This window comes from Dama dama, chromosome 11 (assembly GCF_033118175.1).
Source record: "Dama dama isolate Ldn47 chromosome 11, ASM3311817v1, whole genome shotgun sequence".
Lineage (NCBI taxonomy): Eukaryota > Metazoa > Chordata > Mammalia > Artiodactyla > Cervidae > Dama > Dama dama.
In genome coordinates, this window is record NC_083691.1 from 82,275,001 (window position 1) to 82,298,189 (window position 23,189).

Genomic DNA, 23,189 nt, shown 5'->3' on the forward strand with positions numbered 1-23,189 from the left:
CTCTGTGTCAGCTCTCAGTCACCTTTATAAACTAAGGCCCAGGCACAAGTCAAAGCGGGGCTGGCTTAACATTAAATTTTGAATTGAAGATACAAAGTACATGTTTGGGGGTAAGAGGGAAGTATGGGGGAAAGAATGTCAGCTTTGGGGTCAAAGGGATTATTTCAGACCCTAGCTCCAGGCTTTGCTTCTATATAGTAGTGACATTGGACAAATCGTGTAATTTATCTGTACTCTAGTTTCCTCCTCTATAAAATACAGATAATAATATTTACTGTCTAGGAGTTTTACAGAATTAACTGAAATAACCTTAATCTTTCCCCTCCATGCAGACTTATATTTCCAACTATGTTCTACACATCTCCATTTGAATGTCTAGAAGGCATCTCCAGTGTAACATCCATTCTGAACTTGTGACACTCCCTATATCTTTTCCTGTCCATTCCCTGATGGCTCAGATGGTAAAGCGTCTGCCCGCAGTGTGGGAGACCCAGGTTCGATCCCTGGGTCGAGAAGATCCCCTGGAGAAGGAAATGGCAACCCACTCCAGTACTGTTGCCTGGAACATTTCATGGACGGAGGAGCCTGGTAGGCTACAGTCCATGGGGTTGCAAAGAGTTGGACACGACTGAGCAACTTCACTTCACTTCGCATTCCCATTTGGATCACATGGCTGAACACAGAACCCCTATTCACCTAGTTAAGCTAGGCCCTCAAATTTTACAGTAATTCTAGACACTTACACCTTTCATCTAATTCATCTACCATTAAAATGCATTGAGACTGTATGGCCACTTTTCAACTCTACTTGTTCCCTCTGTAGTCCAACTCACTGTTTAGTTTTGTTTTTTATCTCCTACCTGAACAACTGAGTAGTTTCTCCTCACCTCTGTACAGTTGTTTTATTATTCACATAGCAGCTAGAGTAATTGTTTTAGAACTGAAGTCAGTCATACCAGGCTTCTGCCTTTGCTCTCTATTGACTTTCTATTATATTTAGTATAAAATTCAAAGTTCTTCCCAGGGCTTATATGGCCATCTCTGCTTTCTGACCTCATCTCCTTTGTTTACTGTGTTGCAGACCCACAAGACTCCTCACTGTTCAGTCCACTGCATTGAAGATGTTATTCTGGACTTGGACCCTTTTCACCTACTATTGCTTCTGCTTAGAATGTTCTTTTTACAAATATTTCATGACTCATTTTCTGCATGTTCACATGTCTGCTCAAATATGATCTCAGAAAGATGATCACTCTTAACCTGACCACTCTATCTGAAAAAAGACTCAGTTTTTTTCTTCATAGCACTTAATTAATATTGTATATTTGTTTGTTGTCATCTTAATCTCTAGAGGATGAGCTTCATGAGGCAAGAATTTTGTTGTCTTTGCTGTTGTATCCCTAGAATCTAGCACTTAATAAGTGTTCAATAAATATTTGTGGAATGAATAAATAAATGAATGGCTCTCCATTCTCATATCATTTATTCAACCCTCAGCCATTCCTCAAATACATATTGAATTCCTGTTATTTGCTATACACTGTTAGAGGTACAGTGGTAATCAACATGGATATACTCCTTGCGTTCAGAGAGCTTTCTGAGAGGAGGAGGGGGGGGTGGGAGATAAACATCAAAGAAACAATAAATATGTATAATTATAAAGGATTTTGAAGAAAGGAATATCAAGAGACCTAGTTCAATTTCTACATATTTGTGTGTCCCAGTTATTTCTCTGCTTTTGATTTCAAATTTCATTTTAGCTTGGTTGCAAAACATACTTTTTAAATTTTTGTCTTTTTAAATTTATTAAGGTTTGTTTTATAGGCTAGTATATTGTCTATCCTGGAAAATTTTCCTTCTTCACATAAGAAAAATGTGTGTTTTTTGTTGGGTAGAATGTTCTGTAGGTCTCTTAGGTCAAGTTGGTTTTTACTGTGTTTCAAGTCTTCTGTTTCCTTATTGATCTTCTGTGTAGTTTTTTTTACCATAGCTGAATGTGGGTATTGCAGTTTCCTGCTGTATATGTTGTGTATTTCTCTGTCCATTTCTGTCAGTTGTTGGTTGATGTGTTTTGGTGCTCTGTTACTAGGTACAGAATATTTATAATTGTTGCATCTTCCTCATGGATTGACTCTCTTATCTTTATGAAATGTTCTTCTTTATCACTAACAAGATTTTTTTGCTTTAAAGTCTATTTTGTTTGATATTAGCGTAGTTGCTGCAGCTTTCTTGTGGTTTCTGTTTGCATGATTTCTCTTTTTCCATCCTTATACTTTTCATGTATTTGTATCTTTGAATTTAAAGTGATAGACAGCATATACTTGGATCTCGTTTTTACTCACTAATAGTTTGTCTTTTGATTGGATTGTTTAATTCATTCACATTTAATATTGTTATTGGTATAGGGGGATTTATTTTTTCTATTCTACTTTTAGTTGTCAATATGTCTCATGTCTATTTTGTTTCACTGTTCCTACTTTACTGTTTTCTTTTGCATTAAATTATTCAATAAATATTTCCTAATGCAGTATTTTAATTTCTTTAGTGTTTTTTTTTTTTTAATTTTTGGTTTACTTTTTAGTGACTGCTCAAGGATTTTGTCGTATACCTCTTAACATATCAGAGTCAACTTCACATTTATACTAACTCAATTTTGGTAATATATAGAAATGTTACTCTCATATAGCTGTATGCCTTTCCCCTCCTTTTTGCAGTAAAGATTCCACATGTAAGCAATATCATATGATATTTGTCTTTGTCTGAGTTACTTCATTTAGTATGATAATCTCTAGGTTCATCTATATCGTTGCTAATGGCATTATTTCATTCTTTTTTATGACTGAGTAATATTCTGTTATGTATATCTACCATGTTTTCTTTATCCATTCATCTGTCAGTGAAACCTTAGGTTGCATCCCCAACTGTACATTGTTATAGTTATTACTTTACCATTTGTAGTCATTTTATTAACCCAATCCATCTATGCTCCCACCAACCTGCTCTGTTCTGTTACAGCAAATACATTACATTTTTGCATATCACAAACCCACTATTATATCATATACATATTATTATATATGGTTGCTTTTTAAATCAGTTATGTGAAGAAAGAAGAAAATATGGATATACGCTGTTTGGTAGGTTTTGAGGGGGTTGATTTTGTTTTGTATTTACATAGTTACCTTTACCTTTACGGGTGCTCCTTTTTGTGTGTGTGTGAGTTCAGATTACCATCTAGGGTCACTTTCTTCAGCTTAAACAAATTCCTATAGTATTTTTTTGTAAAGCACATCTTACTGGGTTTATATCTGTAAGTGACAAGTTGTTTTTCTCTAAATGCTTTCAAGACTTCTTGCCTTTAACTTTTAGCATTTTTATGTATTGTGTCTATTTATGGATCTCTGGGTTTATCCTATTTGAAGTCCTTAGAGCTTCCTGTATGTGTAGGTTATTGTCTTTCAATAAATTTGATAAGTCTTCTTTCATTATTTCTTTAAATATTTTTTCTGTTCTTTTCTTTCTCTCTCTCCTATCCTTCTGGTGTTCCTGTTATGCGTACTACTAACTTTGGACTTAGTTTGGGTGTAGTTAGTTGACTTAGTTTGAGCTTAGTTTGTTCTTTTTTTCTGGTTCCTTAAGATATAAATCTAGGTTGTTTATTTGAGATCATTTCTTTTTATTAACATAGACTTTTATTGTGATAAACTTCCCTCTTAGAACTCCTTTTGCTGCATCCCATAATTTTTGGTATGTTGTGTTTTCATTTTCAGTTGTTTGATGATATTTTAAAATTTCCTTTTGATTTTGTCTTTGACCCACTGGTTGTTCAGGAGCATGTTATTTAATTTCCGTATGTTTACGAATGTTCCAGTTTTCCTTCTTTATTGATTTCTAGTTTTATACCATTGTTATCACAAAAGATGTTTGATTTGTTCTCAGTCTTCTTAAATTTGTCAAGACTTGTTTTACGGCCTAACATATGATCTGTTCTGAAAAATATTTCATGTGGCTTTGAATGGAATGTTCTGTGTATGTCTATTATAGTTCAAGTCGAATTTTTCTTTTGGTGGATGATTATCTTTCTGGATGATCGGACCACTGTTGAAAATGTGATATTAAAGTCTCCTATTATTGTTGTATTGCTGGCTACTTCCTCTCAATTATGTTAATATTTGCTTTATCTATTTAGATGCTCTGATATTGGGAGCATAAATGTTTATAATCATTAGATTCCCTTGATGAATTGACCCCTTTACCATTGTATAATGATCTTCTTTTTCTCTTGTTACAGTGTTTGACTTAGAGGTTATTTTGTCTGAGTATAGCTACCCCTGCTCTCTTTTCGTTTCCATGTGCATTTACTATCTTTTACATCCCTTCACTTTCAGTCTGTGTGTCTTTGCAGCTGAAGCAATTCTCTTGCAGGCTGCATGTAGTTAAGTCTTATTTTTTTAATCCATTCAACTATTTTATGTATTTTGATGGGAGAATTTAGTCTATTTACATTTAAAGTAATTATTGATAAGTGAGGACTTACTGCCATATTGTTGTTTCCTGGGCATTTTTAAGATCTTTTGTTTCTTTCTTTCTCTCTTGCTGTCTTCCTTTATGATTTGATGATTTTCTATAGTCGTATGCTTTGATTTTTTTTCCCTCCTCATCGTTTGTATATCTACTATAGATTTTAAAAAAATTTTTTATTCTTTTATAGTTTCTTTCTTACTATAGATTTTTAATGTGTAATTTTTTTGTTTGTTTGTTTTTTACCATGAGGCTAATGTAAGACATCTTATAACATTCTACTTTAAGCTGATAGCATCTTAACTTGGATCGCATACAAGAGTTTTACACTTTTACTCCCCTCCAGGCACAATCTCTTAGCCAGAGCTGTTTCTAAAAATATATATGTAAATATAAATTTTATTTATCAAATCATATATTAAATACATGAAACATCTCTTCTAGGGTTTTTAAACCCCATGCCAGACCTAACCAAATCAGAATGTAGCATGGAACCCTACACACCCCATGTGTGGTTTGAAAACTTCTCCATGTGTTTCTGATGCACCTCCTGGTTAAGAAACTTGTGTCAGAGAAACTTATTAAATATTAGTCCTGGGAAGATGTACTTATTAATCTTTTGTGAAGCATGTTGTTCATGCGTCTTCTAAACTGGCCCTTTGAGTGCGTTTTTGTTTTTCTTCTTTAAAGTAGGCTATATCCTTAATTTTGACAAAGAATTATTACACCTCTCTGGTTTTATGATGTCTGTATTACTTTTTTCTCTTGCAGGTGAAAATGAGTTCTTCAGTAAGAAGGAAAGGCAAGCCAGGGAAAGGAGGTGGCAAAGGGTCTTCCCGAGGAGGAAGAGGAGGCAGGAGCCATGCTAGTAAATCTCACGGGGGCGGCAGCAGTGGCGGTGGTATTGGTGGCAATAGAAAGGCATCAAGTAGAATCTGGGATGATGGCGATGACTTTTGTATCTTCAGTGAATCAAGGCATTCATCCAGGTTATTATACTCATTAAATGTTCAAATATGAAAACAGTATCAATTCCTGATGTATGGGACAAAAGATGGTTATTAAGACAAAGAGGGAAAATGCCAAGTAATTCTGGCTAAGTTACTCTTCCTCTTATTTTAAAGCCTTGCAGTCCCCTGCTTTGTGAATTTTTTTAAAAGCGTGATGGTAAATAACACCTTTGAGAGAGGGGTGGGCATTGAAATCTGAGCTTAACTTTAACTTCCATATGACACTGTAAATTGAGTGTAATATTGTTATTGTAATCAATATTATGGAAAAGTAAATATTGGAAATGGTGAGGGTAATTGAAAATTATATTAAGTATTTCTTAGGCATTGTAGTTTGAAGGTCCCCAGATGAGATCTGGCTATATCCCTTCTGCTTAGTTGATGAATTATCTATTTTCCAACCGATCAACCAAATATTTACTGAAGCTTAATGTGATGACCAGAGATAGATATCTTGCCCAGGCTTCTCTCATAGTCAACTTTTAATTAGTGAACATTGTTTTGTTGTTGTTCAGTCACTTAAGTCATATCCAGCTCTTGACAATCTCGTGGACTGCAGCACGCCAGGCTCTTCTGTCCTCCACTATCTCCCAGGGTTTGCTCAAATTCATGTCCTTTTGAGTCGGTGATACTACCTAACCATCTCATCCTTTGCTGCCCCTTCTCCTTTTGCTTTCAATCTTTCCCAGCATCGGCATCTTTTCCAATGAGTCACCTCTTCACATCAGGTGGCCAAGCATTAGAGTTTCACCATCAGCCCTTCTAATGAATATTCAAGGTTGATTTCCTTTAGGATTGACTGATTTGGTCTCCTTAGAGTCCAAGGGACTCTCAAGAGTTACCTCCAGCACCACATTTTGAAAGCATCAATTCTTTGGCACTCAGCCTTCTTTATGATCCAAAGCTCACATCTGTATATGACCACCTTTGTCAACTCTCTAGGTTTGTCATAGCTTTCCTTCCAAGGAGCAAGTGTCTTTTACTTTCAGTCCTAAGTGATTTTGAAGCCCAAGAAAATAAAATCTATCTCTCCTTCCACTATTTCCCCTTCTATTTGCCATGAAGTGATGGGACCAGATGCCATGACTTTAGTTTTTTTAATGTTGAGTTTCAAGCCAGCTTTTTCATTCTCCTCTTTCACCCTTATCCAAAGGCTCTTTAGTTTTTCTTCACTTTCTGCCATTAAGAGTAATATCTTCTGCCTATCTGAGGTTGTTGATCTTGATTTCAGATTATGATTCATCCAGCCCAGCATTTCACGTGATGTACTCTGCATAAATTCCAATAATTCTAATACATGTTTAATGAAAGTAAAGATTTTCTACTGCATGTTATGCATCTCATTGTTTTTTAATTTGCACTTTAAGGTGTTTACTTAAATTTTTAGAGATAGCGAGACTTCTTTAGAGTTATGTATATAAACACAGGCATACACACACTCTTGTGGGAATAATTACCAACTAAATATTGGTTAGAAATATAGGTGAGTGCTGAAGTTTAACTGCATCATACGTGGCTTTTAATTTAAATGAATTCAATTGTATGCATTCAGGAAAAAAAGATAAAGAAGAACAAATGGTATTTAAGTAGTTAAACTTGCCACTGAATGAATCTGAACTCCGTCATGAACAGGATAATGAGAGAGGAAGGTGTTCATTCCTGTCAGTCTCAGTGTCCTAGTGCTTTATATAGTTTAAGCTTCTTGATGCACTGAGTATGTGATATTAATGTGTATTTCTTAAATATACATTTCTTATACATAGTCTCTATCATAACCAAATACTTCACTTGGTATGCAACCAGAGAATCTACATTTTTTTCCATTCTAAATGAAAAATGGTCATTTTTGGACATACTGAAAGATAATATATCAATCTCAAACTTGATTCCTTTTTAAGAAATCTTCTAGAATAATTTAAAGCTATATTTTCACATTAGCTGCTGACCTGAGAACCTAACTGCTGAGTTAGATGCAGCTCCATTCTTCCTGAAAACACTTACTTTATAGGTTCTTAGGGTCTTAGATGTTCATTCACGCAGGAAATACTGACTTAGTGCCTACTGTGAGCCAGACAGTGTTTTAGTGACCAGGATCACAGCAGTGAATAAAATATTGTCTTGGTGCTCGTAGAAGGAGGTTTGACATATAAAAACTGTAAACAAAGGTGTAATCATATGTCAAGTGATAAGTACTATGGAGAAAAATAAAGGACAAAGGAATAGAAAATGCCAAACTGGATTGCTGGTATTTTTAAATGGTTGCTTCTTTCTGTGGAGTGATCAGAGAAGACTTCTCTCTTGATGTGTCATTTGAGCCAGGACACGAAAGAAGTGAAGGAGTAAGCCATGAATCTATCTGAGGGAAGAACGTTTGAGACAGAATAGCAAGTGAACAGTTCCTGAGGCAGGAGTTTTAAGAAGATTTAGGGAATGAAAAGGAAGCCATATGGCTAGCATGGATGGGTAAGAAGTATTAGGCAGTTAGATTCACCAGGCTGTGCTGTATAGAATCTTATAGGCCAGTATAAGGATTTTGTTTTGTTTTTGAGTTTTAAAAATCATGTTTATTGAAGTGTAACTTACATTCAGTAAAGCTCACCCTAAAATTTGACAAATGCAGTCATCTCTGTTACCAGCAGCTCTTCAAAACTCGCCCATGCCCTTTGCAATGAACTCCTCCCTGGTCCTTAGGAATGCGTTAATCTGTCTTCTGTCAGCAGGATCAAATTTAGTTACTAAAATGATTTATTGTAGAAGAACTAAGCACATAAAACCAAGGGGTTTTCTTCTTTGTGTGTGGTTGTTTAGTTGTTTTTTTGGCCAAGCTGTGTGGCTTGCTGTATGGCTTAGTTCCCTTACCAAAGATCAAACCTGGGCCCTCTGCAGTGAAAACGCAGAGTTCTAACTACTGGACAGCCAGAGAATTCCCAAAACTCAAGTTTTTAAAAGGATACTTTGGAACGTATAATCTTTAGAGTAATCAAAAGAATTGGGATTTTAACATAACCTTTGAAAATTAAAGCACAGTTCATAAAGTTGTCTTAAGATAGTTGCAGAATAGCTAGTCTAGTTACTGTGTCAATCTTCAGCCTGGAGCTGTTTGGTAGAAAAACTATTTTAAATAATGGAATTGAATTCTACAGAAATTCTCTATGGAGCAGATATATATTCTCACAGATATCTGTGAGAATATCTCACAGACACCTTCTCAAAAGACCACCTCTGCTGCCACCATGAAAGGGACAAGGAAAGCAGAAACATCTGTTCTGTTTGTCAGTCATCTCATGTTCAGATATACCTTGTTGTTGTCCAGTTGCTAAGCGTGTCCAGCTTTTTGTGACCACATGGACTGTAGCATGCCAGACTGCGCTTCCTTTACTATCTCCTGGAGTTTGCTCAAACTCATGTCCATTGAGTCAGTGATACCATCCAACCATCTCATCCTCTGTCATCCCCTTCTCCTCTTGCCTTCAATCTTTCCCAGCATCAGGATCTTTTCCAGTGAGTCAGTTTGTCACATCAGGTGGCCAGAGTATTGAAGCTTCAGCTTCAGCATCAGTCCTTCCAATGAATATTCAGGGTTAATTTCCTTTAGGATTGACTGATGTACTCTCCTTGCTGTTCAAGGGACTCTCAAGAGTCTTCTCCAGCACCATAGTTTGAAAGCATCAATTCTTTGGTGCTCAGACTTCTTTATGGCCCAACTCTCATGTCCATACTTGACTACTGGAAAAATCATAGCTTTGACTATACAGATGTTTGTCAGCAGAGTGATGTCTTTGCTTTTTAATACACTGTCTAGGTTTGTCATAGCTTTCCTTCCAAGGAGCAAGCTCTTTTAATTTCATGGCTGTAGTCACCATCTGCAGTGATTTTGCAGCCCAAGAAAATAAAATGTCACTATTTCCACTTTTTCCCCATCTATTTGCCATGAAGTGATGGGACCAGATGCCATGATCTTAGTTTTTTGAATGTTGGGTTTAAGCTTGCTTTCTCACTCTCTTTCACCCTCATCAAAAGACTCTTTAGTTCCTCCTCACTTTCTGCATTAGAGTGTTATCATATGCATATATGAAATTGTTGATATTTCTCCCAGCAATCTTGATTCCAGCTTGTGATTCATCCAGCCCAGCATTTTGCAAAATGTACTCTGCAGATGCACCTTGTCTACCTGAAAAGCTTCTTTCAAGCACCACAGTTCTTTCTTTCAAGCACCAACCTTGAGGTTTGTCAGCATGTTGAAGTAGATTGAGCCAAGTTGTGTACCATGGCTGAAAAGCTATTATAAGGACTTTGGCTTTTGCTTTGAGTAAGATGGGAAGCCATTGATGTGTTTGAGGCGAGAGTATCGGTCATCAATCACTCTGGCCAGAGTTACTGCCATTAATTATATCCTTTTATGTGAATTAGAAAATGGTGAATGTGAATTAGAAAATGCCCCTTTCTCTGGTCAGTTATAGCTCCAGAATGCATGTCTTGGCAAGCAGAGAACGCATTGGATTTTAGCTCTCACTGTCCCCTCCTCCTCTGCTTCAGGACCCTTTGCATAGTGTACAGTCTGTGCGTCCATACTCGGCAGCCCTGCCTCAGTGTGCTGTGGAGAATCGACTGCAGGGGGATGTGAGTGGAAGCAGGGAGACCAGTTAGAAGATACTCTCCCCGTGGCAGTGTCCTAGACAGTTTAATAATATGTCTGGAGTTCAAGAGCAAGGTCTCAGCTAGAGAAGTAAATGTATGAGTTCTTTCTGAGTAAATACTATTTAAAGCTATGAGACTAAATGAGATAGGATATAGAAAAGAGGTTTGAATTTTGAGCCCTTGGGCACTCTAGGATTTAGGGTTGAAAGAGGTTAGGAGAATCAGACAAAGTAGATTGAGAAGTTGCCAGTGAAGTAGGAGGAAAACTAAAAGCTGATTTCTGGAAGTCAGATGGAAGGAAGGAAGGTGTTTTAACGGGGGTTATCCAATCAGATTGGATTGGATACTTTAAAGGGATATACAAGTTGTATAAAAAAATGCTTCTAGTAGGTCAAGAAAAATGGGAGTTCCCTTGGTGGTTCAGTGGTTAGGACTTGGCACTTTCACTGCTAGGGCCCCAGGTTTAATCCCTGGTTGGAAGCTAAGATCCTACCAGCCATGCAGCATGGCCAAAAGAAAAGGAAAATGTGTTCTGACTGTTGTCCACTGGATTTGGCAATGTGGGTAGACAAGAGCTGTTTGGTATAGTATAGTTGGTATAGAGTGTGTTTCAGAGAGAAGAAGATAAAAAGTGGCGACAAAGACATGATTTAGAGAACACTTTCGGGGAGTTTTACTGTAAAGGGCAGGGGCGGGAAGACGGATAGGACAGTACCTTGAGGGGAATATAAAGTCAAAGGGAGGATTTTTTTTTTTTTAATATGGTAGATGTTACATAGCGTGTATATATGCTGGTGGAAGTGATCCAAAAGAGAGTGAAAAACTGATGATGTAGAGAGGAGGATAAGTGCTAGAATGATTTCCTTGAGGAGATTGAACAAATTGAGATACAATATACAAACAGAGGGACTGACTTTTAGGATCAAGAATGGTTCATCCTTAGTAACAGGAAGGAAGGCAAAGTGTCGAGGTTTACGAATAAGTGGTAGATGAAATAGCATATGGAAGGTCTCCCCCCCCCCCTTTTTTTTAATTTATCATGAAGAAACAGATAAATCCAAATTATGAGAATTCTACAAAAAAAACTGGCCTGAGTGCGTCAAAAAAAAAGTCAATATCAGGAAATAGATAGGGAACTAAATTAAAGGAGTTTGAAAAACAGATAATGTCATTTTTAACTAGATAATCAGAAAATCTGTAGATGTGGTTTGAGGCAATTAGGAACTTTGAATATCAGTTCAGTTCAGTTGCTCAGTCTTGTCTGACTCTTTGCGACCCCATGGACTGCAGCACACCAGGCTTCCCTGTCCATCACCAGCTCCCAGAGCTTGCTCAAACTCATGTCCATTGAGTCAGTGATGCCATCCAACCATCTCGTCCTCTTGTCATTCCTTTCTCCTCCTGCCTTCAGTCTTTCCCAGCATCAGGGTCTTTTCCAATGAATCAGTTCTTCACATCAGGTGGCCAAAGTATTGGAGTTTCAGCTTTAGCATCAGTCCTTCCAGTGAATATTCAGGACTGATTTCCTTTAGGATTGTCTGGTTTGATCTCCTTGCAGTCCAAGGGACTCTCAAGAGTCTTCTCCAACACCACAGTTCAAAAGCATCAGTTCTTTGGTGTTCAGCTTTCTTTATGGTCCAACTCTCACAGCCATACACGACTACTGGAAAAACCATAGCTTTGACTAGACGGACCTTTGTTGGCAAAGTAACATCTCTGCTTTTTAGTATGCTGTCTAGGTTGGTCATAGCTTTTCTTCCAAGGAGCAAGCGTCTTTTAATTTCATGGCTGCAGTCACCATCTGCAGTGATTTTGGTCCAAAAAAATTAAATCTGTCACTGTTTCCTTTGTTTCTCCATGTTTGCCGTGATGTGATGATATCAATATAAAATTAAATGATATGTTAGATGAGATCAATATAAAATATTGATATCTTATGAGTGATAATAGTATTATGGTTATATAAAAGTTTGTCTCTGTTCTTAGGAAATAACATGCAAAGGTATTTATGAGTGAATATGATGTCAGCAGCTTACATTCAGATGGTTGAGAACATGCATGTGTCTATGTGGGGGAACATTTATATACATATGCATATATATGTGCATATAGAGAGGAAATAAGAGAAGGGTGTACATGTGTGTGCATATAAGTATGGCAGGTGTTAACAGTTATTGGTGAATCTTAATAAATGCTATAAATTTTTATAGATTAACAATTCTTTGAAACAAAAAGGGGAAATGATGAATTTTGGATAACATTTCCTTTAGAAGTTGCAATTATGTGGTTAAAAATCCCAGTCTCTTCTATTTTCTCCTTTGCTACCCAGTTGAGAGAGTGTAAATGTGTGGTTCTTTTCAAAGTCTTAGTAATATGTTGGATTTTCAGTACAGAGAAGTTTCTACCATTTCTCTAGATTTGTAAAAATTTATAATGAAACATGCCAGGTGAAAAAAAGAAAAGAAACTTAGTGAGTAAAGGTAAATTTTCGAATCCATTATTTTTTTAAATATTAAAAAGTGTCCCTAAAAAACTCTAAATTCCAAAAATGAGACTAGTGAAATAGTGAATAGTGAAATAAATTCTAGTCCCTCTATGTTTAAAATTTAAAAATTAAGTTGTAGGAAAATGTTTAATTTGGGGGAAATGGCAGTTTGATTTTAATAAGGAAATAAAGCAGATTATAAAAAATTACATATGCTGGATAATTTTATAAAAAATGTATGTGAAAAGGAATGATATTAGTTAAGATGTTTTTTGTTCTTTATTCTCTACTTTTCTACAGTAAACGTGTATTATTATATTTGTAATCAGGAAGTAAAAAATTTAAATAAATATTTAAAAAAATAGGGCCTAATAGTCACAAGATAGGACTCTTAGTTGTTTTCAGATTAAGTACCTCAAATAGAGTGAAATATATACTCTTTGTACATAGCATATTTCTTGTGAAAGTCCACTGGTGCAGGAGTCATCACAGCATTGCTTTCCCCAGAAGATTCTTGAGTTAGTGAAGCAAGATTTAATGATGAAGAAACTGATCAGGTTTTTCCCCAGCATTTAGAATATAATGAAGTTGAGTAAATACTGCAGAAAATGGAGACTCTCTCCACATTCATGTCCCCTTTTATAAGATACATGACAATCCAATCATGTTGTGTATGTATGGAGACCCTGAGGAGAGTGTAAAAATTCTGATAACAAATAAGTGTGTAATTTTGTTCTTGTGTCCTTTGCAGACCTAGTAACAGTAGCGTGAGAAAAGGGGATGCACGCCCCAAATGGAAGCCCGAAGCCAAAGTGCCCCTGCAGACTCTACATATGACTTCTGAGAATCAAGAAAAAGTGAAAGCTCTTCTCCGAGACCTGCAGGAACAAGATGCGGATGCTGGATCTGAGTAAATTATTATATTTGAATAAATTATTATATTGAGGAAGATAAAATGTGAGGGTCCTCTGTGTCTTTGGAATACTGTGTCAGTACTAATCGTATTGTGGCTATGTAACTAGTTGAAAGTGAGCCAAGAGAAATACAAGAATAATTATTCAGCAACTAGTTGTCCTTTATGGTGTAACCTTTAGTTATTAATTGTCTCTTTAAGTTTTAGTTGATCATCTGGGAAAGAAAAAAATGGAGATTCCAGTAGTATCTAGCTGGGTTGTTGTGAAGATTTTCAAAGAGATAGTACATATAAAACATTTAACATAGTGCCTGGCAAGTAATACGTGCTATTAATTGCCAATATATAAGTTATTAGGTCAATAAAGAATTAAATCAGTGACTCAATAGTGGTCAGGATCCTATGTGGTTTGGTTCCGTGAATTCTTAGACCCTTACCAATTTTTTCTTTGAAGCAAGTAGAAATTAATATATGATATATGAAAATGTTACTTTTGCCAGAAGAGGTGTTTCTGGGGAAGAAGAAGATGATGAGCCTGATTATGATGATGAGCAGTACTGGTCACCTGGACGAGAAGCTTCCCTGGTTCCTGACTCTGATCCTTTGGAATGTGCTGGCTCAGGCCTGGTGGAGCCTCACAGGCCAGAATTTACAGTGTCAGCATTTGCAGTGCACAGACTTTCCAGGTTTGCTTTCATCACTTGTGGGAGAATTGAAGGAAACACAGCCATACTGTAACCCCAACTATGTCTTCCTGAGTACTCTCCTGTGGCATGGGTCCCAGCGGTAATGCTTTCCTGTGGCGTGGGTCCCGGCGGTAACACTCTTCTGTGGTGTGGGTCATAGCAGCACTTGATAGTCTCAGTGGCCTCTCTTTTAGGATAGGTAGATGAAGGAGGAGTTAGTATTACCAGGGAGACTTCTTCAGGATACAGACCCTGCCTCTCTATACTTATATCATCACATGTATGGTTTTTTTTAATGGTTTTATTTATTTACTTATTTTTGGCTGTGCTGGGTCTTCATTGCTATGTGGGCTTTTCTCTAGTTGTGGCTAAGCGGAAGCTACTCTGGTTGCAGTGCATGGGCTTCTCACTGAAGTGGCTTCTCTTGTTGTGGAGCATGGGCTCTAGGGCTCATGGGCTCAGTAGTTGTGGCTCCTGGGCTCTAGAGCACAGGCTCGATAGTTGTGGCACATGGGCTAAGTTGCTCCCCAACATGTGGGATCTAACTGGATCAGGGATCGAACTCGTGTCTCCTGCATTGGCAGGTGGATTCTTTACCACTGAGCCACCAGGGAAGCCCCACGTACATGTATTTAAATGAATTTCTCTTCTGTGGTTTGATATTACTTTTTGATATTAGTCTTTTTTTGTCATGTTTCACACGTGGCAGGTATGGTTTCCACACTGAACACTGTCAGGCAGCCCTGAGGATTTGCGATGGAGACGTCGGGGCATCACTGGAACACCTGCTCACCCAGTGCTTTTCAGAGACATTTGGAGAGAGGATGAAGATATCTGAGGCAGTTGCGCACATAAGCTTGGATGAGTGTGTGGAACAGCGACAGGAAGAGGCATTTGCTCTCAAGTCAATCTGTGGAGAAAAATTTATAGAAAGAATTCAAAACAGAGTCTGGACCATTGGATTAGAACTGGAGTATTTGACAAGTAAATTCTGCAAATTCAAGCAAAAGGAAAGTACCAAAAATATACAGGAGGCTTCACTTGAAGTCTGCAAATTTTACCTCAAAGGAAATTGTAAATTTGGATCAAAGTGCAAATTTAAACATGAAGTGCCCCCAAATCAAATTGTCGGAAGAGTCGAAAGAAATGTAGATGATTCTCATCTAAATGCTAATGAAGATGCATCCTTTTTATATGAACTTGAAATTCGATTTTCTAAAGACCACAAATACCCCTACCAAGCTCCCCTTGTGGCATTTTATTCCACCAATGAGAATCTACCTCTGGCTTGTCGTTTACATATTTCTGAATTCCTTTATGGCAAAGCCTTGACATTTGCAGAAACTTCAGAACCTGTTGTATATTCTTTGATAACCCTTTTAGAGGAAGAATCAGAAATAACCAAGTTACTAACAAATACCCATCACAAGTACAGTGTCCCTCCTGTGAACTTTCTGCCAGTATCACCTGGAATCAGACTAAATAATCCTGTCTGTCGTAAACCAGTGATTCCAAGTAATTCATTTTTTTCGAATCAAATTCCAGAAGGTACGTAAGGCACTGACCAGGTGGAGGGTGTTGTGGAGTGGGGCATTTGGAATGATGGATTAAAGAAATCAGAGGTTTTGAGGGCTGATCTGGGATCTCCAGTGATCTTAGGCAAGTCATTCTCTTCAGTTTAAGGGCAAAAAGGAATGAGAATCCCCTGAACTGTGACCTGACTTTCATTGTAAGGCCCAGTTGTGTCACTGTATTCCAGCTCACTGAATCAATCATAAGTTTATAGTGATGTATATAAGCTCATTTTAGCAGGTGAGGGCTGGAAGAACCTTAAAGCATCCTTTCAGAAAATCTGCTTCATTTAATCCATTTGGTTTCATGTGATTACTTCTGATACTGTCTATAGGATTACTTTCAAATGAGTTTTTAGAGATACTTCTCTTTCTGAACCACTGTCCATACCCTCCTGCTTTTAGCATGATAGACCCCCAGAATTCATCAGGGCAGGGCTTTGTTTATGAATCCGTAAATCCTCAAATAGAGAAATGTTTGTACAAGTCTGTGGCTTTCTCCAGATCCAGATGTGCTCTACAGAAGTTACCCCACTTTCAAAGTTCACCATAGGATTCAGAGAAACAAGTTTTTATTATTTCCCAAGAGTTCCCAGATAGACATAAACAGGTAGAGAACAGTGAAACCACCAAGATGTGGATGCTAGACAGCTGGCTGGGTTCACTCACCTGCCCCTTGACTTACTCCCAGCTTGCAGCTAGTTCTGGTATATGGGACTCAGACGTATTCCTCAAGACATGACAAACTATGTGTCATGGATTTTGATGGGGGATAACAGCTTTATTAACATATAATTTACATACCATGAAATTCACCCTTTTGAAGTGTACAATTCAGTGATTTTTAGTATATCACAGAATTGCACATCCATGACCACTGTTCAATTCTGGGACATTTTCATCACCCCATAAAGAAACTCCATACCTGTTAGCAAGTCACTCCTCATTTCTCCCCTTCCCCAAGCCCTAAAAACCATGAGTCTACATTCTGTCTCTATGGATTTGCCTATTCTGGACATTTCATGGCAATGAAATCATACTGTAAACACATGGTTTTTTGTAATGGGTGTCTTTCACTTAGCATACATAATGTTTTCCAGGTTCATCCATGTTGTAGCATGTATCAGTACTTCATTCCTTTTTATTACTGAGTAATATTCCATTATATGGCCATACCACATTTTATTGATTGATTAATTATTTGATAGTCATTTGGGTTATTTTGTGTCATGGAAATTTAGGGACACCTGCAAATATTTAATTCCTTAATTAACAAGGCATGCCATGATTTTCTCTTCTTTGTTCTTAATTTGGTTTAAGCAAAGCCATTTATACTTGATTATAAGTTTATTTGAAGATGCATTTTAAATTCTTTAGCAGTAGAAGTAGTAGTGTGGAAATGAATGAATTTGTTTTATTCGAGCTTTAACTTTTTCTCCATTTTATGATTTTGTTGTTGTTGTTAATTTGTTAGATAGTGGCTTTCCCCCTTTGCTAAAGAAAGGGCTCCATATTGAAAACGTGTCCTTTTATCCCCTTCAAGTTGAAAAAGAATCAGAGGCTGAGGAGGAGACAGATGAGGATGAAGGTCCAGCACCAGTGATGGTGGAGGATGAAAGCTATGTCAACCTTAAGAAAAAGATTTCCAAAAGATATGACTGGCAGGCAAAATCAGTACACGCTGAAAATGTCAAAATCTGCAAGCAGTTCCGAATAAAACAGGTAGGGTATTCTAAGAGAATGGCTAGTATTGCCTTCCTAATGTATGGATGAAGGGATTAGGAATTAGGAAGCCTTGGCTACTCTCCATAGTATATTTTCAGTCTTTTACTCTGATTGGTCAAAGTTTCTGCATGCCACCACAAACTTGGATGCATGTTCTAACTAATTTTGGAAAATCTGATGGCTGATGAAAATGCAATATGTATATACCAAATATTCTGAGAATCATGTGGCTTTGATACTGTGATAGAAATCTGATAAGTGAAAGAAAAATTAGTACTGTGATTTACATTAGAAATACCAATGCAGAAAAGGATAAGGAGGGACTCTTAACCCCATTTCAAGGCCTCACAGGATAAATCATTTATCCAGGGTCACATAGCTGCTAAGCGGCAACACAAGGTTTCAAGCTAATTCTCTCTGTTTCCAAAGTTCATATTGTTTTACCTCATTCACATGAATATTATTTTAAAAGAATTCATTAAGTGAACTGTTAGGGTAGAGTTGGATGTAGGATAAAGATGAGTTACTTAAACCAGTTTGGGGATTCGATTAGATGCTAAGAGCCCTCCCAACTGTAAAGTTCTATGATTCTGATTTTTGACACAGTATTAACACAAGTACATATGTGCTGCAACACCCATAGAGTGTCAAATTGAATTAAAAAATCATATCATAAATAATAAGTTGGTAGAAATTTAAAATTACCCATTCAGCTTGAGTAGTGTGTTTACAGTGGTAAATTTATATGATTAAATTATATACAGATAATGTATATGTTAATATAAATTCCTTACATTAGTCAAAAATACAATATCCACAGTTTTGACCTACAGTATAACGTTTATAGCATTGGCCATTAGATGTCAAAGGATTATATAGATATGGTGATTGGCCGAAAACCCTTTAGTGAGTCCTCTTAACTGTTGGTGATTTGGATAAAAATCTGATGCTGTGTAGAGCTGCACTGTTCTATGTGGTAGCCTCTAGCCATGTGTAGCTATTTAAAGTTTAATTAAAATTAAGTATAATAAAAATTTCAGTTCCTTGATGTTATTTAAATGCTCAATAGCCACATGTAGCCAGAGGTTGCTATATTGGACAATGCAAATATAGAACATTACCATCAGCACAGAAAGTTCTGTTGAATAGTGCTGGTGTAGAGATTGTTACAAAAAGAGCTGGATAGGTGCTAGGCAAGAGGGTTTTTTCTAAGATCCTTCAGTTTATTCAGATGTAGGAAAGCCACACAGATTCCACAGCTTGTTCTGGCAGATTCTCTGAACAGCCTTCTGACCAGCATCCCACCCCCAACAAATCTTCACTTTGTCTCTAAGCAAATTGATGAAGAAAGGACAGAAAAGGTATGTCTAACTTTGGGATTCCACATTCAGAGCTTCATGAAAGGTTATTCAGAGGAACCAAACTGATGTCTTATTTTTGTTTTATTAGGCCTCCAGACAGTTCCAGTCAGTTCTACAAGAAAGACAGTCGCTCCCTGCTTGGGAAGAAAGAGAAAACATTCTTAAAGTGTTGAGCAAGCACCAAGTGCTTGTTATAAGTGGTATGACAGGGTAAGAATGTAATTTATTTGTAATGCATCTTTCCTCTGTGAATATGGTGTGTGCCCTGGATACCACAACTAGTTCTTCTTTAAAAAAGAAAAAAACAGTAGCTGGTGTTATTTGTGCTTTTTCCTGTCAAATATTAAATAATATCTCCCAGAGGCAAACGTAGTGGCAACTGTAACCAATTCAAAACAAACAAAACTCAGAAATTTGGAAATTCATAGACCTTGTACACCTCTGCCTTGAGTCAGTTTAAGGCAAAATGCCTAGCCGAAGGCTTTTAACAAGACCCATTTTAAAATGTGAATAGCTCCAGACCATTTAGCTTGAAACTCTTCATCTTCTAAATATATTCTGAATTCCTTAAAGCTTCTGTTTAAGAACAGCTTTGGGTATCTTACTGTTTCTGGTTCACACTCTCCATATGTTATCCAAACCTGTTTATCAGGGACAAGCTGCAGGCTTAATTTAATTCTGTATTTGGTGGTTTAGTCACTAAGTCGTGTCCGACTCTTGTGACCCCATGGACTGTAACCTGCCAGGCTCCTCTGTCCATGGGATTCTCCAGGCGAGAATACTGGAGTGGGTTGCTATTTCTGTGTTTAAGGGTTTTCAATTTAATTTGTGCCCAGACTCACAGATATAGTAGTAACTTTGTATCTTCCAGTTTCTTGTCTTTTTAACTTCAGTCTATTTATAGTGAAGCAATGCCACATCAATGGGAGAAACAAAGTATTTTAATAATCATAAGATAATACTCCTGTTTCTCTAGGATTCATATGTAGAGTTCACATTCCTGGAGGCATTTATAGACCTTAAGCTACTGTTTATTCAATACTCCCACTTTTACAAATAATAGTAAACTGTTATTTGATTGCTCTGTTAATCTTCGTGAAAATTCCTAGGAGTTATCAGCTGTAGGTAATAAGTCAATAGGTAGGTTTGGAAGATAGATGAAGCTGAACAACTTTTATTCTGACTAGCTTTCTTAACGTTCCTCATTGTGTATGATTGCTTCTTCAGTTAAGTAGCACTTGAAAACCCTCATTTTAGTACTTACTTGTCCTACATCTTTTTGGCATACAGATGTGGGAAAACCACACAGATTCCACAGTTTATTCTGGATGACTCTCTGAACGGACCACCTGAGAAGGTGGCTAACATCATCTGTACCCAACCCCGACGAATCTCTGCCATCTCTGTTGCTGAGCGCGTTGCTAAAGAAAGGGCAGAAAGAGTGGGTCTGACCGTGGGATACCAGATCCGGTTAGAAAGTGTCAAGGTTTGTATGCTCTTCTTATTTCCTAATGACAGAAGTTTAAATTTTTCAAGTACAAAGAGCTGTTGGTGTCTGGAGATTCACAGGCAAGTTGGTATATATACTTCAACAGGGCTGAAGTCCTTTTAGACATGTTTTGGTTTAAACTGTTATTGGGCTATACTTAATTTCCTCCATAAAGACCTTCTGTTCTTTGTTGGCAGAAGTGATCTAGTAAGTGCTGCCTTATTCCTAAGACTGGGACTTCATCCATTTAATCAAATATAGAATGAATAAATTCAGAATTTGTTTCATCATTCACTGTTATCTTTATGTTTTATAATAATTTTTAAATGCTTTCTAAATTTTCATCTGAAGTGGGAAAGCTTATGATGTCATTGCCGGCAAGAAACTAGGCATTTAGTCTCTTGGTTTATGTTAAATGGAATTGCTGGTGTGTTCACTATTCTTATCCCTACCCATTAAAAATGGCTTTGCTGGGAAAGTGTTTCCTTTTTTCAAAAATTTCATTAATGTTTTCTGTGCCCTTTTACGTGTAAGTCCTCAGCCACCAGATTGTTATACTGCACCACAGGAGTGCTGCTAAGAAGGCTGGAGGGAGACGCAGCTCTACAGGGAGTCACCCATATCATTGTTGATGAAGTTCATGAGAGGACAGAAGAAAGGTAAAAACAAAGGTTTTCCAAATGAGCACCCACATACATAGAATGGAGACAAGGCTGAAAGAATTTTGTTCTGCTTCCAGTTCAGTTCCTTAGGGCTAGTAATGGTAGTTACCATAGAGAAGGCCTAAGTTAAAGAAGAGGAACTGCTTTCCTGGTCTCCAGGGTCTGTGACACGGAAAATGCTAGGCAGCACATGTTCATCACCGGAAGAGTCATCCTGTTAGGTAGACATCATCTAATAAGAAGCACCTTGCTGAGCTGGGCACTGTACTTGTTAGCAGGAATGTCGGGTGTCATATTGCAGCTGGTGGATTAGTCAGTGTGTCCTTCCTTCTTTATTCGTTTGGTCCATCATTCAGTCCTGATACGCTGAGTGCTGAGTAGCTTCGGTCGTTTCCGACGCTTTGCAACCCCATGCACTGTAGCCTGGCAGGCTCCTCTGTCCATGGGATTCTCCAGGCAAGAATACTGGAGTGGGTTGCCATGCCCTTTTCCAAGGGGACCTTCCCAACCCAGGGATCGAACCCATGTTTCTTACATCTCCTGCATTGGCAGCCAGGTTCTTTACCACTGGCACCACCTGGGAAGCCCATTCAGTTCTGATATTCGTTCATATATTTATTTAGCCTGTATTAAGTGCCAGGTGGCGTATTAATTGCTGGGGATACTATAGTAAACAAACTTATGGTTCCCCTTGATCTCTTATGGTCTGCTAGGAAAAACAAATAATGAGCAGGTAAATAAATAAGTAAACAACTACAAATTGGAATAAGTACCATAAAGGAATAAACAGGAAGCTGTGTTTGGGGGGAGAGCGCCTTGATATAGTAGACATTATATCTCTGAAGAAATTACATTTAAATTAAAAACAGAAGTATGGAAAGGAGTCTCATGAGACATAAGAGGGCAAGACAGGCATTTGCAAAGACTCTGCAGTAGTAAAAGGCTTCATGAATTTAAAAACTGGGGGAAAGCCAGTGAAGCTGGTATGTAGTGAAATGAGAGGAAAGGTGACAGCTAGAAAAAAGGGGGGCAAGAAACTAGGCACTGTGAACAATAAAGCATTTGGATTTTACTTTAATGGAATTAAGTCATTAAAGGCTTGAAGTACAAAACAAAAATTCTCAGTATTTTAAAGGAAGGACCAGGTAAATAGATGGCATTAATAACAGTTTGTCATGTAGTTGTCGTTTTTCAGTAGCTAAGTTGTGTCCGACTCACCGTGACCCCATGGACTACAGCATGCCAGGCTCCCCTGTCCTTCACTGTCTCCTGGAGTTTGCTTAGATTCGTGTCCATTGAGTCAGTGATGCTCTCCAGCCATCTCATCCTCTGCCGCCCTTTTCTTTTGCCTTCAGTCTTTCCCAGCATCAGGGTCTTTTCCAGTGAGTCAGCTGTTCTCATCAGGTGGCCAAAGTATTGGAGTTTCAGCTTCAGAATCAGTCCTTCCAATGAATTTTCGGGGTTGACTTCGCTTAGGATTGACTGGTTTGATCTCCCTGCCGTCCAAGGGACTCTCAAGAATCTTCTCCAGCAACACAATTCAAAGGCATCAATTCTTCAGCGCTCAGCCTTTCTTATGGTCCAACGGTCACATCCATACATGACTTCTGGAAAAACCAAAACTTTGACTATATGGACCTTTGTTGGCAAAGTGATGTCTGCTTTTTAACATGCTATCTAGGTTTGTCATAGCTTTTCTTCCAAGGAGCAGGCGTCTTTTAATTTCATGGTTGCAGTCACTGTCCGCAATGATTTTAGAACCCAAGAAGAGGAAACCTGTCACTGCTTCCAGTTTTTCCCCATCTATTTTCCATGAAGTGATGGGACCAGATGCCATGATCTTAGTTTTTTGAAGGTTGAGTTTTAAGCCAGCTTTTTTATTCTCTTCTTTCAACCTCATTCAGACTTAAATTGAAGAAAGTAGGGAAAAACAAGACCATTCAGGTATGACCTAAATCAAATGCCTTACATTTATACTGTGGAAGTGATAAATAGATTCAAGGGATTAGATCTGATAGAGTACCTGAAGAACTATGGACAGAGGCTCGTGACATTGTACAGGAGGCAGTGATCAAGGCCATCCCCAAGAAAAACAAATGCAAAAAGGTAAAATGGTTGTCTGAGGAGG

At 37.6% G+C, this 23,189-nt stretch overlaps 1 protein-coding gene across 8 annotated transcripts in view; it reads left to right on the forward strand.

The window, feature by feature from the left end:
- DHX57 (DExH-box helicase 57) overlaps positions 1-23,189 on the forward strand; it is a 59,524-nt gene that overhangs the window by 1,170 nt on the left and 35,165 nt on the right. For 5 of the 8 annotated variants that reach the window (XR_009694800.1, XR_009694801.1, XM_061155557.1 and 2 more), the window contains exons 2-9: positions 5,293-5,510; positions 13,406-13,564; positions 14,068-14,253; positions 14,963-15,801; positions 17,368-17,546; positions 18,999-19,120; positions 20,201-20,396; positions 20,934-21,058. Coding sequence is in view for 6 of the 8 variants with exons in the window: in XM_061155557.1 (XP_061011540.1) it covers positions 5,299-5,510; positions 13,406-13,564; positions 14,068-14,253; positions 14,963-15,801; positions 17,368-17,546; positions 18,999-19,120; positions 20,201-20,396; positions 20,934-21,058 (2,018 nt within the window). In the remaining 2 variants the exon portion in view is untranslated. The remainder of the gene's footprint in view (positions 1-5,292; positions 5,511-13,405; positions 13,565-14,067; positions 14,254-14,962; positions 15,802-17,367; positions 17,547-18,998; positions 19,121-20,200; positions 20,397-20,933; positions 21,059-23,189) is intronic. The other 3 variants (XM_061155561.1, XM_061155560.1, XM_061155558.1) reach the window with 2 other exon arrangements.